The sequence below is a fragment of the Elgaria multicarinata genome, chromosome 23 (genome assembly GCF_023053635.1).
Source record: "Elgaria multicarinata webbii isolate HBS135686 ecotype San Diego chromosome 23, rElgMul1.1.pri, whole genome shotgun sequence".
NCBI lineage: Eukaryota > Metazoa > Chordata > Lepidosauria > Squamata > Anguidae > Elgaria > Elgaria multicarinata.
In genome coordinates, this window is record NC_086193.1 from 6,843,286 (window position 1) to 6,861,272 (window position 17,987).

At 45.0% G+C, this 17,987-nt stretch overlaps 1 protein-coding gene across 1 annotated transcript in view; it reads left to right on the top strand.

Annotated features, from left to right (window-relative positions):
* Positions 1-715: 715 nt before the first annotated feature.
* Positions 716-17,987, top strand: part of MFSD12 (major facilitator superfamily domain containing 12) — a 49,678-nt gene continuing 32,406 nt past the window's right edge. Inside the window, exon 1 of the mRNA XM_063147197.1 lies at positions 716-1,256. Coding sequence (XP_063003267.1) covers positions 992-1,256 — 265 coding nt within the window. The 5' untranslated portion in view covers positions 716-991. The remainder of the gene's footprint in view (positions 1,257-17,987) is intronic.

Genomic DNA, 17,987 nt, shown 5'->3' on the forward strand with positions numbered 1-17,987 from the left:
CTTCTCCGTGATCCCCTGCCAAAGGAAGGAAGGTGGCTACCAGGAGCAGGGCCTTCTCTGCTGTGGCACCCCAGCTGTGGAATGAGCTCCCTAAGGAGCTTCGCCTGGCACCTACACTATATTTTCTGACGCTAGGTGAAGGCGTTTTTATTCTCAGCATTTTTTTAAAAAATATTTCTTACCCTCCTCTCCATTCGGATCGAGGCGGGGAACACCAGTGACAGTTTATAAATTTAATTTCAACTTGGCTGTTTAACATTTGCATTTTAAAGTCGCATTTGAACAGCCAAGTTGAAATTAAATTTATAAGCTGTCACTGGTGTTCCCCGCCTCGATCCGAATGGAGAGGAGGGTAAGAAATATTTTGTTGTGTTTTTATATTGCATTTCAAAATCATGCTTTTATACTGGTTTGGTTTCTATTTCTGAACGGCTTTGGTTTCTATTTCTGAACACCCAGAGAGCTTCGGCTTTGGGACGGTGTTTTAAAAAATGAAATAAATAAATAAATAAATGATTTGTCCCAAGCATGACGATGGCTGTTTTGCGTTCAGCGGAGGAAGGAAAGAGGATGGAGGCGGGGGAGCCAGCTGGGTTAACTCCTCCTCCGAGCCTCTCCATTGGCTCCGGTTCCATGGTTGGCGAGAGCCGGAGGAAGCCGGAGGTCTCCGCGGGGTTTGGCCGCCCGCTTGGGGGCGCCGCGAAGCTGGCGAGTTGGACCAGTCGCCCTCCGCCAACTCGGGGTTTCCCCAGAGGCCATAAAAGCCGCCCGGCGAGCGCATGGCTCGCCAGATCTGCCCGGTAGCGGCGGCTTTCGCGACCCGCCTCTGCTTACGTTGGGCTCAGACCGGGCCCGCCCCGGGCGCTTGGCTCTTGCGCCCCAGCTGATGCGCCCCGCTGGTGCGTTTTTACGCACGGCTCCAACAGTTGGGCACCGGGTCCCCGGGCTGTGAGCCCCGGGGCGGCGGCAGGGGAGGGGGGTCCGTGGCACCATGGCCGACCCCCAGCCGCTAGCCCTCCGCGCCCGCCTCAGCTACTCGGTGGGCCACTTCCTGAACGACCTCTGCGCCTCCATGTGGTTCACCTACTTGCTGGTGTATTTCCACTCCGTCCTGGGCTACAGCACCAGCCACGCGGGGGCGCTCCTGCTAGCCGGGCAAGTGGCCGACGGCGTCTGCACGCCCCTGGTGGGCTACGAAGCGGATCAGGCCGGCGGCTGCGGGCGCTACGGGCGGAGGAAATCGTGGCATTTGACCGGTAAGGGGAGCTGGAGCCCGGTGGGCTGGCGACTGGTGGGTGCAGGGGCAACCTTCCTCATGGCCAGGCTGGCTGGAGAGGATCGGGGATGTGGTCCCAATCCACATTGAGGGCATCAGGCTTGGGGAAGGCTGCCCCACCGCACGTAGGAAAGGAGAGAGAAGCCGGGGGTCGGAACGAACTGCGTGTCTGCATCAGACAGAGGAAGGGTCCCTCTAACCCACATCGGCTGTGTTCAGAAGACACCTTAAACCATGGAGAATACAGCAAAACCCCTTATTCTCCATGGTTTATTTATTTATTTATTTTATGGCACTTATATACCGCTCCCATAGCCAGGGCTCTCTGGGCGGTTTACGGAAATTCTAAAATGAAGATAAAAACGAGTCTACAAAATTTAAAATTCTAAAACACAGAACATACACACATAAAGCATTAAAAACCATTAAAAAAAATAAACTACCTTTCTTACATGTCTTCTGAATGGGCCCATCCTGTTTCCAGCAATGGCTAGCCGGATACTCCCATGGGAAGCCCACAACCAGGGTGAGAACCCCTCACCCCATTTTATCACCCCACCAAGTATCTGTTATTTTGTGTTATAGTGGTAGTCTATTTGTGCACTTCAGATATTATTTATTTATTTATTACATTTATATCCCATGACATAAATAATCCTCCTCTCCATGTTATCCTTACCACAACAACCCTGTGAGGTAGGTCCAGCTAAGAGTCCGTGACTGGCCCAAAGTCACCCAGTGGGTTTCCATGGCCGAGTGGGGACTCGAACCCGGACCTCCCGGCTCCCAGTCCAACACCTTAGCCACTACACCACACTACACCACTACATTTCTTTCATTATCTCAACTCTTTCTTGCCGAGGTTGGAATGCCTGGAGATTTAAATTCTATTTCTTCCCCCCCCCCCCACACACACACATACAGGGGTTGTGGATACATGTCCAATTTTCTAGCAGGGCTTTCTGTATATTCTTAAATCCGTGTTGCTGTAATACTTTTGTTGGGCAAAAGATCGCCCCCACAATTGTGCAAGCTTTAGAGATTCCTAGATCTCTTCCAAGTTGTGGGGAGTGATGAGCTAGTGAAATTGCACCGTCCGCAAGTCCAGGGTTAGTTAGGAAGGAGCAGTCTGCAGGTCATGTGTTGGTTATAGGAGGGCTGTGCTACCTCTGGTCACACTGGGAAGGAGGGAATGTTGCATCCCCCATTTCCGGGGAGATGAACTCCAGCTGTTCTCAGAAATGTTTTCCATCTTGGCCAAAGCACACTGGCACCTTTTGCTGGTGGATCACAGAGCAGAATTAGGTGGTCTTTATATTAAGAAAGAAGGAGGTGATTTTAGATGCTGTTCTTGGTAATCAAAGTCAATTAAAGCCAACTTGGGTAGCATTGCCTAATGGTTGGAGGGGGGGTCAACCCTCAAACAATAATGTTCTAACTTCTGGTGATGTAAAATCCTCATCCTCCCTTGTGGATCCTATTGTATATTCTTTTTTTGTGTGTATTTTTAGGAACCGGCCAATTTTAGGTCCATTTAGCCCCTAGCTTTTGTCCCTAAAAACTAGTGCGCAATTATTTATGTGTGCCTCTGAACTCCATTTGGAATTGCACCGGACAAACCATTCATCAGCCAATGATCCTCCATGAAGCGCAAAACACTTTTCCCATGAAATGTACAATTTGAGATTCATGCTCAGCTTCCCAATGTATGAGCAGGGTTTCCACATTTTAATACGGAAGAACGCATACCTTCTTGATAGTTCGGGTGTTCTGCAGAGTCTTGAGTTTCTGTATTTGTTCTGGTTAGCTAATCTAGCAGTTGATTAATGTATTTCTAATCTAAAACCCACTTGTAGAAAAAGCACAGTGAGTTGACCTCCTGCCGTCACTAGATTTGTTTAAAAAAATAACTCAGAAGCCTGGTTCCTGTGGCGTAAGGAATTGACGCCTTTCAAAATGAACAAAAATAAAGTTGTTCATTAATGGAAATTATTTACAAGACTGAATAAAATGTCTTTCTTCAACGAATAGGTTGCAATTGCTTAAAGGTTCTTAAATTGAATACGGTTGCTTACTTCATTTCTAAGTAGAGACTTTCCCAGCAAATCAAAATCTCAGTAGCTTTCCCTTCAGATTGCATTTCCCTAAGCTCCACTCTACCAACAGGAACAGGTTTAAGAATTTCCTTAAGCTTCCTTGCAGACTGGAACAAATGTATCCTTCCTCTGCCTCCAGTTCTTCCTGCTTCTTTTGCCTTCGAAGATTATTCAGACGTTTCACGGACCTGTTCCTGAAGTTCCCTCTGGTCAGACTTGAAATGAGAACCTACATTATGTTATGTTGGTTTGCTCATAACATTATCATGTTTCTTGTATTAAATGTAGAAGTATAGTTTATTCAGACAATAATTGCAAATGTAGTAAAGGAGTAATCATGGAATTGGATCTACCCCCTAACCCTTGAAGCTGGTATGGAAAGAACCGCTCAGACCCAGATAGTGGTGCTCTGATAAGACAGGTAAAAACTAGTGTGCAATTATTTGGGGGGGGTGGATGATGTTGAAGCCGGCCACTACGCCTGTGTGCCCCCAACCCAGGATGGCATCAAATAGTGAGTTGGACTAAAGCTGCAATCCGATACTCACTTATCTAGGAGTCTGCTCCTTTAAACTCTATGGGGGTTACATCTGAGTAGACATGTATAGGACTGCATAGACTCTCAGGTTTCTGGTCTGTGTCTACACACAAAGCTGCAACCAAGTATAACATACTACCTCATACAGCAACATACAGGGCCCGTTTAGAAGACACCTTAAACCACGGCTTTAACCGTGGTGGTTAAACCAGAAAGCCAGGCCGTGTTCAGAAGACGCCTTAAACCACAACTTTAATCATGGTGAAGAAGGCCTTTTGCTTTATTCGCCATGGTTAAAGACATGGTTTAAGGTGTCTTCTGAACACGGCCTGGCTTTCTGGCTTAACCAGCATGGTTAAAGCCATGGTTTAAGGTGCCCTCTGAACACGGCCTGGCTTTCTGGCTTAAGCACCAAGGTTAAAGCCATGGTTTAAGGTGTCTTCTGAACACAGCCCGGCTTTCTGGCTTAACCACCATGGTTAAAGCCATGGTTTGAAGTGTCTTCTGAATGGGGCCTCTGTCTCCTTTTCTTAAGAGAAAAACAAGAAGGAACACGCCCCAAACTGGGAAAGAGTGAAAGGGGCACCTCACCCCATTTTGTTATATGTTTTCACTCTTGTCTTTTTTACTGGAAAGTCCTGTATGTGTGGGGGGAAATAAATAGAATTTAAGTCTCCCGGTCTTCCAACCTCCGCAAGAAAGACTTGGAATGGTGAAAGAAGAAAGGTATATCTGATGTGCAGAAATGCTGTCCTTTTACCCCCTATTCAGTGGGGAGCAGAGTACATCTTAGGTTAGATATAGTTAAGATTTCATACCCAGAAAAAAAGAAAAGCAACTCCCCACCCATCCCAGCAGGTAATTTCTATTTAAATTCTAGTAAATATAAGTAGCATATGCAGATTCTTTGCAAATTAGTGTCCCCTTTTGTCTTTTTGAGGTGCAGTCCTCTTTTTTATATCCGTAATTGGCCACCCTCACTCATGGTGCAGGACAGAGTACAAGATGACAGGTCTCTGCTCACAAAACTTTATAATTCAAAGGCCCCGTTCAGAAGACACCTTAAACCATGGCTTTAACCATGGTGGTTAAGCCAGAAAGCCGGGCTGTGTTCAGAAGACACCATAAACGACAGCTTTCACCATGGTGACTAAGGCTTTTTAGCTTAGTCACCGTGGTTAAAGCCGTGGTTTAAGGTGTCTTCTGAACACGACACGGCTTTCTGGCTTAATCACCGTGGTTAAAGCTGTGGTTTAAGGTGACTTCTCAACAGGGCCAATTGCCTGGTTCAGACAACACGCTAAACCATGCTGCTTAACCACAAAATGGTTAAGGGAATGCATTGCAGCCTGATTTAGTGTGTTGTCTGAACCAGGTCATTGAATCTTACAGGTGAGGCAGGGAGGAATAGGCATTATATCTCAAGGATGGGTGTGTTGGAGGCTAACAAAAGAACACCTTTCAAAGGCACAGAGTAAATTCATAGAATCACAGAATAGCAGAGTTGGAAGGGGCCTACAAGGCCATCGAGTCCAACCCCCTACTCAGTGCAGGAATCCACCCTAAAGCATCCCTGACAGATGGTTGTCCAGCTGCCTCTTGAAGGCCTCTAGTGTGGGAGAGCCCACAACCTCCCTAGGTAATTGATTCCATTGTCGTACTGCTCTAACAGTCAGGAAGTTTTTCCTGATGTCCAGCTGGAATCTGGCTTCCTTTAACTTGAGCCTGTTATTCCGTGTCCTGCACTCTGGGAGGATCGAGAAGAGATCCTGGCCCTCCTCTGTGTGACAACCTTTTAAGTATTTGAAGAGTGCTATCATGTCCCCTCAATCTTCTCTTCTGCAGGCTGGGGGGTGGGCATAATCCCTATTTATTTATTTATTTATCACATTTCTATACCGCCCAATAGCCGGAGCTCTCTGGGCGGTTCACAAAAATTAAACACATTCAAAGTATAAAACAACAGTATAAAACCATACTATAAAATACAATATAAAAGCTCAACCAGATAAAACTGTTTCCCTTTGCTTCCTGTTGTCTTTCCCTTGGTTTCCGTCCTGTCAAATGTTAGATAATGGAATGCCTGGTTTTTGTGTCTTTAAATTGCTATCTTGGTGAGGAAGTCACCCAGTACTCAGTTTTGCAGACAGCAAATGTAGTGGTCATCTCTTGCAATGAGTCAGCAAGGGTAGACGTGATTTCCTTGACAAAGGTCACTTGCTCCGTCTGACAGTTTACTACCCAGAAGTATTTGCAAGCTTTTGCCCTGCTCCTTTCTGAATCCCAGAGCAGTAAACAGAATTCGCAAATATATCCTTCAACGCTGTTCGCTGGAAGTTACTAGTGTGTTGTATTTTCACCCTGTCTTTCCTACCAGGAGTTCAGGTTGGCATACTAAGAGTTGAGGGTGGCATCTCTGAAGGAGTGCCTGCCCTGACCCTAAGATTTTATATTTATTTATTTATTTAAGGATTTTTTATGCTGCCATTCAGCCAAAAAAGGCTCTCACGGCGGCTTACAAAAGTGTTTCTTGACAGTCCCTGCCCACAGGCTTACAATCTAAAAGACATGACACAAAAGGAAAGGGGATTGGGAGGGAGGAGGAGGAGGGGGAAAAGGAAAGCAAATTCAGGCACTACAATCTTAGTTGCAAAGTCCAGCAGTTACAGTTGACAGCAGGAGGGAGGGGGCTCTCAGCTGGAGCTGGACCCAGGTCATCTTCAGGGGGTCCTTCTCTGTGAGCTTCTGCCAAAGGAGGTGGGTGGCTACCAGGAGGAGGGCCTTTTCTGCTGTGGCACCCCGGCTGTGGAATGAGCTCCCTAGAGAGGTTCGCCTGATTCCTACATTGGCCTGGTTCACACAACACGCTAAACCATGCTGTTAGCGTGTTGTCTGAACCAGGCCATTGTATTCTTTTCGGCACCAGGTGAAGACCTTTTCATTTCCCCAGTGTTTTAGCATCCCAGTCTTTTACACCTCTGTTTTTAATCTACGTTTTAAATCTCTGCATGGCTGTGAGTTGTGGTTGTACTTTTATGGTGTAGCTTTAAGCTTCTGTACTTTCCGTACATTGTGGTTTTAATTTTTGTGAAGGGCCTAGGGCGCTTCAGCTATTGGGCTGGGCTGTATACAAATTAAAGAAATAAATGGTGCCCCTGGCAGTTGCATAGTAAAATATATGTCTGGGAGGAAACCAGGATCCCACAAAGCAAAGTCCAATCGTGTGTGTGTGTGTGTGTGTGTGTGTGTGTGTGTGTGTGTGTGTGTGTAAAGGCTGCCTTGAGTGTTTGTTCCGATGCATCTGATGAAGACAACAGTGTCAGCAAAAGTTGATGCTAGAATAAATGTGTTGGTCTTTAAGCTGCCGCAATCCTCTTTGTTATTTTTACTGCAACAGACAGTTAAAGGATAATTGTCCTTTAACTGTCCTTTTTAAAAAATAAAGGATAAATGTAATTTTTCCACGTCGTTCTTTTCCATTTCCTATGTTCGTTCACAACAGTTAATGGATGCCAAATGCAATATTATTAGTTGGTCAATAGTTATTCAGTACCTCTGGATTTCTTTCTGAAATTTAAACAATGTAAGGGGATTATTTATTTTGTATTTGTTTATTGCATTTATATCCCGCCTTTCTTCCTCCAAGGAACCCATAATCCTCCTCCTTTCCATTTTTATCCTCACAACAACGACCCTGTGAGGTAGGTTGGGCTGAGAGTCTGTGAGCGGCCCAAAGTCACCCAGTGGTTTCCCATGGCTAAGGTCACTGGAAATCCACGCTCCCCACACAGCGGGCAAGATTTTTTTAAAAAAAAAATGAGTGAGAATTTCCTGAAGTTCCTTCTCCTCTGCAACCCTTCCCTGCCAAAAAAACCTCCCCCACTTTCAGCTCAATTTTCTTGCTCAATGGGAAAACCCATTGAATCTCATGGTTCAGAGGTATTTCCTTTGGTGAGTCCTTCCAGATAATGAGCTTCGTGAGGATGTGGGGGGAGGGTAGTTAGAATCATAGAATTATAGAATTAGTAGAGTTGGAAGGGGCCTATAAGGCCATATAGTCCAACCCCCCATGCTCATTGCAGGAATCTACCTTAAAGCATCCCTGACAGATGGTTGTCCTGAATGCCTCTTGGGTGGGAGAGCCCACCACCTCCCTAAGTCACTGGTTCCATTGTCGTACTGCTCTAACAGTCAGGAAGTTTTTCCTGATGTCCAGCTGGAATCTGGCTTCCTTTAACTTGAGCCCGTTATTCCGTGTCCTGCACTCTGGGAGGATCGAGAAGAGATCCTGGCCCTCCTCTATGTGACAACCTTTCAAGTATCTGAAGAGTGCCGTCATGTCTCCCCTCCATCTTCTCTTCTCCAGGCTAAACATGCCCAGTTCTTTCAGTCTCTCCTCATAGGGCTTTGTTTCCAGACCCCTGATCATCCCGGTTGCCCTCCTCTGAACACACCCCAGCATAGGCAGGGTTTCTCAGCCAAGGCCATGTTCCTTTATATATCCCATTTTATCTGTGTAGCTCTGTCAGACCATAATTTCTCCTAGGCCTCCAAAACCGCTTTCTACTTGAACATTTTTATCTCGGGGCTATACACAGCCATTGGGGCTGGTCTCCCCCCACTCACCCCTCTCTCTTGTTTGAAAACTGTTTTGATTCCTCTAAAGCCGACTGGATTTTGCAGTGTTTGAACCTTAGAACATGCCGGCCTCTGCTCTGAATTTGTTCTGTTTGAATGCTGACTGATGTGACAATATACATCAAAGTCCATCTTTAGGTGACAGGGCACGTTGACCAAGTCATGCTTTTGTTCACTGCCTGCAAAAAAAAAAAAAAACCAGTCTTGAGGAATGAGTCTAGATTAAATTTCACTCCCATTTCTCTTCAGAACGCAAGTTTTATCTTCAGGATCAATGTGAGCATTGAAAGCTATGAATAGCTTTGCAGGTTGGATTGGCTTAAACTGTGGCCATTTTAAGTCAATTATTTAAATTGGCAGGGGATCCCCATTCGTGCTTCCCAAATCTTCTACAATGCCGTGCATCTGACCATTAAACCGTGTTAATTCACAGCTAAAGAGAAAGCCAGGCTGTGTTCAGAAGACACTTAAAACCATGGCTTTAACCATGGTGGTTAAGCCAGAAATCCAGGCCGTGTTCAGAAGACACCTTAAACCATGGCTTTAACCTTGGTGCTTAAGCCAGAAAGCCAGGCCGTGTTCAGAAGACACCTTAAACCATGGCTTTAACCTTGGTGCTTAAGCCAGAAAGCCAGGCCGTGTTCAGAGGGCACCTTAAACCATGGCTTTAACCATGCTGGTTAAGCCAGAAAGCCAGGCCGTGTTCAGAAGACACCTTAAACCATGTCTTTAACCATGGCGAATAAAGCAAAAAGCCTTCTTCACCATGGTTAAAGCTGTGGTTTAAGGCGTCTTCTGAACACGGCCTGGCTTTCTGGCTTAACCACCACGGTTAAAGCCGTGGTTTAAGGTGTCTTCTAAACGGGCCCTGTATGTTGCTGTATGAGGCAATATCTTATACTTGGTTGCAGCTTTGTGTGTAGACACAGACCAGAAACCTGAGAGTCTATGCAGTCCTATACATGTCTACTCAGATGTAACCCCCATAGAGTTTAAAGGAACAGACTCCTAGATAAGTGAGTATGGGATTGCAGCTTTAGTCCAACTCACTATTTGATGCCATCCTGGGTTGGGGGCACACAGGCGTGGTGGCCGGCTTCAACATCATCCACCCCCCCAAATAATTGCACACTAGTTTTTACCTGTCTTATCAGAGCACCACTATCTGGGTCTGAGCGGTTCTTTCCATACCAGCTTCAAGGGTTAGGGGGTAGATCCAATTCCATGATTACTCCTTTACTACATTTGCAATTATTGTCTGAATAAACTATACTTCTACATTTAATATAAGAAACATGATAATGTTATGAGCAGACCAACGTAACATAATGTAGGTTCTCATTTTAAGTCTGACCAGAGGGAACTTCAGGAACAGGTCCGTGAAACGTCTGAATAATCTTCGAAGGCGAAAGAAGCAGGAAGAACTGGAGGCAGAGGAAGGATACATTTGTTTCAGTCTGCAAGGAAGCTTAAGGAGATTCTTAAACCTGTTCCTGTTGGTAGAGTGGAGCTTAGGGAAATGCAATCTGAAGGGAAAGCTACTGAGATTTTGATTTGCTGGGAAAGAGTCTACATAGAAATGAAGTAAGCAACCGTATTTAATTTAAGAACCTTTAAGCAATCGCAGCCTATTCATTGAAGAAAGACATTTTATTCAGTCTTGTAAATAATTTCCATTAATGATTCGTTGAAGAAAGATACTTTATTCAGTCTTGTAAATAATTTCCATTAATGATTCGTTGAAGAAAGATACTTTATTCAGTCTTGTAAATAATTTCCATTCACGATTCATTGAAGAAAGACATTTTATTCAGTCTTGTAAATAATTTCCATTCACGATTCATTGAAGAAAGACATTTTATTCAGTCTTGTAAATAAATAAAAAATATTTATTTTAATTAATTTAAATTAATTTATTATAATTATTTATTTTAATTAATTGAAAGGCCTTATTCACCATGGTTAAAGCCATGGTTTAAGGTGTCTTCTGAACATGGCCCGTATCACTGTTGTTTCACAATAAGAATCAGGCCTTGCATCTATTTGTCACACTGTACATGCTTCAGATTTTTCCTTTTTTTACCTTTATTATTATTATTGCATTTATATCCCACCTTTTTTCCTCCAAGGAACCCGAGGCAGCGTACATAATCCTCCTCTCCATTTTAACCTCACAACAACAACCCTGTGAGGTGGGTTGGTCTGAGAGTCTGTGACTGGCCCAAAGTCACCCAGTGGGTTTCCATGGCCGAGGGGGACTCGAACCCGGATCTCCCGACTCCGAGTCCAACACTTTAGCCGTTACACCACACTGGCTCTCAGAAGGAATGTCTTTACCGCACCCTTCTTTCTTTATTTTCTTCTTTATTTTATTTTTTATCCTGCCCAACAGCCTAAGCTCTCTGGGCAGTTTACAACTAAAACCATAAAATCCAGATTAAAACTTTAAAATCACATAAAACCAGACTAAATTACAGTCCAGGGAAGGCTTGTTTAAAAACATATCCTTTTAGGCGGCGTTTAAAAGTTATTACATTTTCCGCCTCCCGAACCGCACGAGGGAGGATTTTCCAGAGGGTGGGGGCCGCTACAGAGAAGGCCCCGCCGTCAAGGTTCTTCATGGTGACATTCCTTTTGTGTCGGGATGACGAACAGGGTGTCACCTGGGTGTATATAAGGGGAGGCGGTCTGCTAGGCATCCTGGTCCCAAGTTGTTTAAAGCTTTGTAAGATAATAGCAGAACCTTGTACATAGCTTGGTAGCTAACAGGCAGGCTGTGCAGTTCTTTTAACACTGGTTTTATGTGGGCAGAGCTAAGTGTCCCGGTGAGCACCCTAGCTGCTGCGTTCTGCACAAGCTGCAGCTTCCGAACATGGGTAGACCCACATAGAGCACATTTCAGTAGTCTAATCATGAGGTTACTAGTGCATGAACGACCGTGGCTAGGCTAACTCTGTCCAGGAATGGGCGTAGCTAACGTACCAACCGAAGTTTATAATGGGTGCTTGGGGCCACCAAGGGAGCCTGGGTCTCCAGTGACGGATCCAGGAGCACCCCCAAACTACGGGCCTGCTCTTTTAGAGGGGGTGCCACAGGAAAACACCCCAATTCCTGGACCTTCCTCAACCTGGTCTCCCCAGCCCTGTGTTGGGCTGCAGCCAGTGGTATAGTGGAACCAGGATGAAATCACCGAGAGGTCTTTCTTCGTAGAGATGATGACACTGTCTGCCACTCTCGCTCAGTGGCAGCTTTATTATTATTATTATTATTATTATTATTATTATTATTATTATTATTTATTTATATAGCACCATCAATGTACATGGTGCTGTACTTAATAAAGACCAGTATAAATGACAGAATTGCATAAGGAGAAAAGCAAACGTTTCACAGAGGAAAAATTCAGAAGAATCCTAGAATAGTAGAGTTGGAAGGGGCCTACAAGGCCATCAAGTCCAACCCCCTGCTCATTGCAGGAATCTACCTTAAAGCATCCCTGACAGATGGCTGGTTGGCCACCGTGTGAACAGAGTCCTGGACTAGATGGACCCTTGGTCTGATTCAGCATGGCACTTCTGATGTTCTTATGGCTGTCCAGCTGCCTCTTGAAGGCCTCTCGTGTGGGAGAGCCCACGACCCCCCTAGGACATTGGTTCCATTGTCGTACTGCTCTAACAGTCAGGAAGTTTTTCCTGCTGTCCAGCTGGAATGTGTTGTACACAATGTCAGTCTTACTTAAGTCTCATGAATTTCAGTGAATCTACTCTAAGTGGGGATAATGTTGAATGCAATGCAATGCCAGCCCTTAAAAAAGGAGTGTGTGAGAAAGATAAGGTAGAAGCCATTTGGCACTGAGAGGTGGCATTTTAAAGAGGAGTTTGAATGCAGAGTTGGTGTTTCCTTGTGGGGTTTCCCCCTCTCAGAAGGAGGTTCCTTTTTCTTGAAAAACAAAAATGAAGTCAGAATATTTGCTGTGTCGACAGACTTTCTGTCTCAAAACAATACAGAAGGATCCTTTCCTCTTTTGTTTTATTTTCCAAACCATGGCTAGCTTAATCATCAAAAAGCAGGCTGGATGGGAGGAGGGCAGAGAACAGAGAGGCTGAACTGCAGAAGCCTTTTTGGAAACATTTGCTCTAGTTACAAAAATACGTTCGCAATTTCATTTGCATATTGATTTATTTTACCGGAACCCGGGCTAGACCAGCTTGGGGTAATGGTCTTGTGACAGCTGGCAGACCTGTAACGGCTGCAGATAAAACATAATCTTTTTCAGCAAAGGAAGTAAAAAAAAAACCCTAACATTACCTAGAATAAACTGACTGTGTTCACACAGAGCAATAAATAAGCCAAACAAACAAGGAACATGGAAAATAAATAGCAGGGCAGTTATAATTATTAGAAGTAATGCTGAATATTCATACAATTATTGCTAGATGCTATTATCACGCAGATGAACGATACGCCCAATGGGCTACGCAATTCAATATATAATGTACAAAACACAGAAAACAACGTTGCTTCCAGTTAATGCTTTCTAAATGGGCTGAGACACTGTGGTAATAGCACAGGTAATAACATTGGTGTGTATATAATTTTTTGAGAAACTATTCCTAAGAGTTCACAACAATAATAACGTCGCAGTGTGTACCATGTTATTCGCCCAATTATTTCAGAAAGGAAAACAGGCAAAGTCACTAGAGATAATGTAAGCCTATTAGAATGTAAGCCTATGCGGCAGGGTCTTGCTATTTTATTGTTTTACTCTGTACAGCACCATGTACATTGATGGCGCTATATAAATAAATAATAATAATAATAATAATAATAATAATAATAATAATACTCAAGACAGCAACTCCAGAATGTGTCGGATGTTTCAATGCTTCACCAGTCATAAACATCTCTTCTCAATCATCCCAGAGTGCAGGACATGGAATCATGGGCTCAAGTTACAGAAAGTTGGATTCCGGCTGGACAGCAGGAAAAACGTCCTGACTGTTAGAGCAGTACGACAATGGAACCAGTGACCTAGGAAGGTGGTGGCCTCTCCCACCCTAGAGGCCTTCAAGAGGCAGCTGGACAGCCCTCTGTCAGGGATGTTTTGAGGTGGATTCCTGCACTGAGCCGGGGTTGGACTTGATAGCCTTATAGGCCCCTTCCAACTCTACTATTCTATGATTAGGAAATATTTTAGGACGTGAGAAGTAATGTCAGCAGAGGAATAATTTAGCCACTGAGAAGGAGTAATTGAGCCAGTGTGCCTCCTGTAAGAATTCAAACTTTAGATTCCCTGCAGGTAATATTCTTAGTCCACATTATGTTAATTCAGTAATTTATCAGAGGAGCATTTATCCCCCCCCCCATTCTTTATCTTATAGCTAAGTAACATTAATTGACGTGGAGCGAGAGAGGCGTAGAGCAAGACCACAAAAAGAAAAATACCACGTCGTCACTTTCCCAACGTTTTTGTCTGACGAAGCACTGAAAAGGCCAACACATTCCAGAGTTGCCATCTTGAGAAATGGTTTGCTTAGTAGGTTGTTCAGAATTGGGTGTTTTGGGTTATTATCCCAAGAACAAACCCTTCTTTGTGATCAGAGGAGGGCAACCAGGATGATCAGGGGTCTGGAAACAAAGCCCTAAGAGGAGAGACTGAAAGAACTGGGCATGTTTAGCCTGGAGAAGAGAAGATGGAGGGGAGACATGACAGCACTCTTCAACTACTTAAAAGGTGGTCACACAAAGGAGGGCCAGGATCTCTTCTCGATCCTCCCAGAGTGCAGGACACGGAATAACGGGCTCAAGTTAAAGGAAGCCAGATTCCAGCTGGACATCAGGAAAAACATCCTGACTGTTAGAGCAGTACGACAATGGAACCAGTGACCTAGGGAGGTGGTGGGTTCTCCCACACTAGAGGCCTTCAAGAGGCAGCTGGACAACCATCTGTCAGGGATGCTTTAGGGTGGATTCCTGCATTGAGCAGTGGGGTTGGACTTGATGGCCTTATAGGCCCCTTCCAACTCTATTATTCTATGATTCTATGATGCTGGCTTGTAATGTGAGTGAAAAGCTATGCTCCCCAGTTCAGACAACACAATAAGCACCCCTTTCCTGGTTTGTTTAGTAGCTGCAGAAGCAAGGAGGAGCAAACTTTGTACTCACTTGTGAATGGGACGCTGATTTTTCCAGGAACCTTGGGTTACTGTTCTGTGTGAACATTGGGGGGGTGGGGGGGGCAGGAGAAATGTCAGAATATAGATGCTTGCAGGCTGTTTTGGAATGAAATGTGATCTAGTGTGGGCGTCGGGAGCGGTGTTAGCTGCATTTTGCAGTACAAGTATAGCCGAAATGAGAGGGTAGCAATGCAGGACGAAGCTGGGTCCCATTAATAGGCAAAGCTGAGATGTGAAAGTGACCCACTTTTTGTTGGTGATGAATTGGCAAAGCAAGATGTAGAATGTACATCGCTACCTAAGGAGGGGCGCTTCCTTTCCGCAAGAGTCTGGGCTATTTCCCACAAGCCGATAGTATTGAATTCGCATACAGGTCCCAGCTCAGCCGCTTATTTAGGTGGTATTTTGTTCATTTAAAGCAGCGGTGCCCAACGTCGGGTGCGAGGGCTTTCCCCCAACTGCCCCACCCCCACCACTTAGAACCATAGAGTATATTCCTGCAATGTTTAAATTTTTTGGTAAATGGATTCCATTAATCCATTCACCATGTCATGCTCTTCCAGAGGTTTCTGTAAGATTATGGGGCAATTTTTTCTATCTAGAACAGCCTTCCTCAACCTGGGGCGCTCCAGATGTGTTGGACTGCATCTCCCAGAATGCCCCAGGCAGCTGGCTGGGGCATTCTGGGAGTTGTAGTCCAACACATCTGGAGCGCCCCAGGTTGAGGAAGACTGATCTAGAAGATATTATTATCACAGATGCTTGGTTTTACAGTTCTCAAAAGTGTGAATTTGTGTCTGCAGGGATCACAACCCCATTCTATGTACACAGAATCAACTCCTTACCTCTTAAGTGATAAGTTTCGAAAAATTCAATGAATAGAGTGCACTTTGGTGTTGGGGAGGAACTCACATGATTAAATTGAGTCTTTCGGGGTAGTGATTTAAATCGTGATTTAAATCAAATCCACCCTGGTTGTGTGCAAGAGAGGAGTGTGTACGGTAACCCAGAGTGACATTGAGTAGGCTTGTGGAGAGTGGGGAGAGACAGGAAAAGAAAAAGTTGCTTTCTCTGAAATAGATTTCTGGTAGTGCTGAAATTGCTGGTTCAAAGGCGTTCAGTGTCCTGAGGTCAAACTTCAGTCTTCTGGGCAGGTAACTTACCCTTTGTGACTCGCCATGCCTCACATGACAGCCATTTTGGGGTGGTAAGCAGGGCAGCTTGTCAAATTGCCAAATGTACCCATGGGCCCCAAAAAGCTTGCCTACCCTTTCAAATGCCATTTACACCGGCCAAACGGAAATAAAATTAATTTACACAAATTAAGACACTAAAAAGGGGTGATCATTGGGGCCACACAGGATCTCCACCCTTCTACCATACCAGCTTCTGGGTGGACATCAGGAAAAACTTCCTAACTGTTAGAGCAGTGCGACGTTGGAATCAGTTACCTAGGGAGGTTGTGGGCTCTCCCACACTAGAGGCATTCAAGAGGCAGCTGGACAACCATCTGTCAGGGATGCTTTAGGGTGGATTCCTGCATTGAGCAGGGGGTTGGACTGGATGGCCTTGTAGGCCCCTTCCAACTCTGCTATTCTATGATTCTATGGTTGGAGGGAATTTGATCGTGGCTGGTGGGTGATAGTTTATAGAATTATAGAATCATAAAACAGCAGAGTTGGAAGGGGACTATAAGGCCATTGAGTCTAACCCCCTGCTGATGGCTGTCCAGCTGCCTCTTGAACGGCTCTAGTGTGGGAGAGCCCACCACCTCCCTAGGTCATTGGGTTCATTGTTGTACTGCTCTAACAGTCAGGAAGTTTTTCCTGCTGTCCAGCCGGAATCTGGCTTCCTGTCACTTGAGCCTCTTATTCCGTGTCCTGCACTCTGGGAGGATCGAGAAGAGATCCTGGCCCTCCTCTGTGTGACAACCTTTCAAGTATTTGAAGAGTGCCATCATGTCTCCCCTCAATCTTCTCTTCTCAAGGCTAAACCTGCCCAGTTTTTTCAGTTTCTCTTCATAGGGCTTTGTTTCCAGACCCCTGACATCCTGGTTGCCCTCCTCTGAACCCCCTCCAGCTTGTCTGCATCCTTCTTGAAGTGTGATTCCCAGAACTAGACGCAAACTCTAGATGAGGCCTAACCAGGGCCGAACAGAGAGGAACCAGTACCTCACGTGATTTGGAAGCTATACTTCTCTTAATGCAGCCCAAAATAGCATTTGCCTTTCTTGCAGCCGTATCGCACTGTTGGCTCCTATTCAGCTTGTGATCTACATCAATTCCAAGATCCTTCTCGCTTGTAGCATCGCTGAGCCGAGTATTTCCTGATCTGAAGTGCCCTTTCCAAACCTGCTGCAAAAGAACGATGCAGAGCTATTGCAGCACTTCCAGCTTCTGCTTTTCCTAGCCCAGAAACTAGTCACGGACTTGAAATTGGCCGGGCCTTCAGCAAAACAAAGCTTTAGAGGGAGAGGCCTGTCTAATGCTGCTGAGCTGGAATTTGTATGATATTATCAACTCTGGACTCCGTTGAAAAGGGGAACGGCTTGCTCAGGAGAGAAAGTGCTGGCATGGTAATTGATTACCAGATAAGAACATAAGAAGAGCCATGCCGAATCTCTCACACACCTACGCGCACGAATGCACATGCACACCTTGTTTGGGTTATTTACCTTTTTGACCTGCACTTGACTATAAGGAATAGGACACAAGTGCATGTATGGAATAATTGGGCAAAAGGCGAGATACAAATAAATATAATAATAATCCTGGGCCCAGTGCTCTTCAACATTTTTATTAATGATTTGGACGAGGAGGTGCAGGGAATGCTGATCAAATTTGCAGATGACACCAAATTGGGTGGGATAGCTAATACCCTGGAAGACAGAAACAAACTTCAAAGTGACCTTGATAAGATGGAGTGCTGGGCTGAAAACAACAGGATGAAATTTAATAGGGATAAATGCCAAGTTCTACATCTAGGAAATAGAAACCAAATGCACAGTTACAAGATGGGGGATACTTGGCTCAGCAACACTACAAACGAGAAGGATCTTGGAATTGTTGTAGATCACAAGCTGAATATGAGCCAACAGTGCGATAGGGCTGCAAGAAAGGCAAATGCTATTTTGGGCTTCATTAATAGAAGTAGAGCTTCCAAATCACATGAGGTCCTGGTTCCTCTCTATTCAGCCCTGGTTATGCCTCATCTAGAATATTGCGTCCAGTTCTGGGCTCCACAATTCAAGAAGGACGCAGACA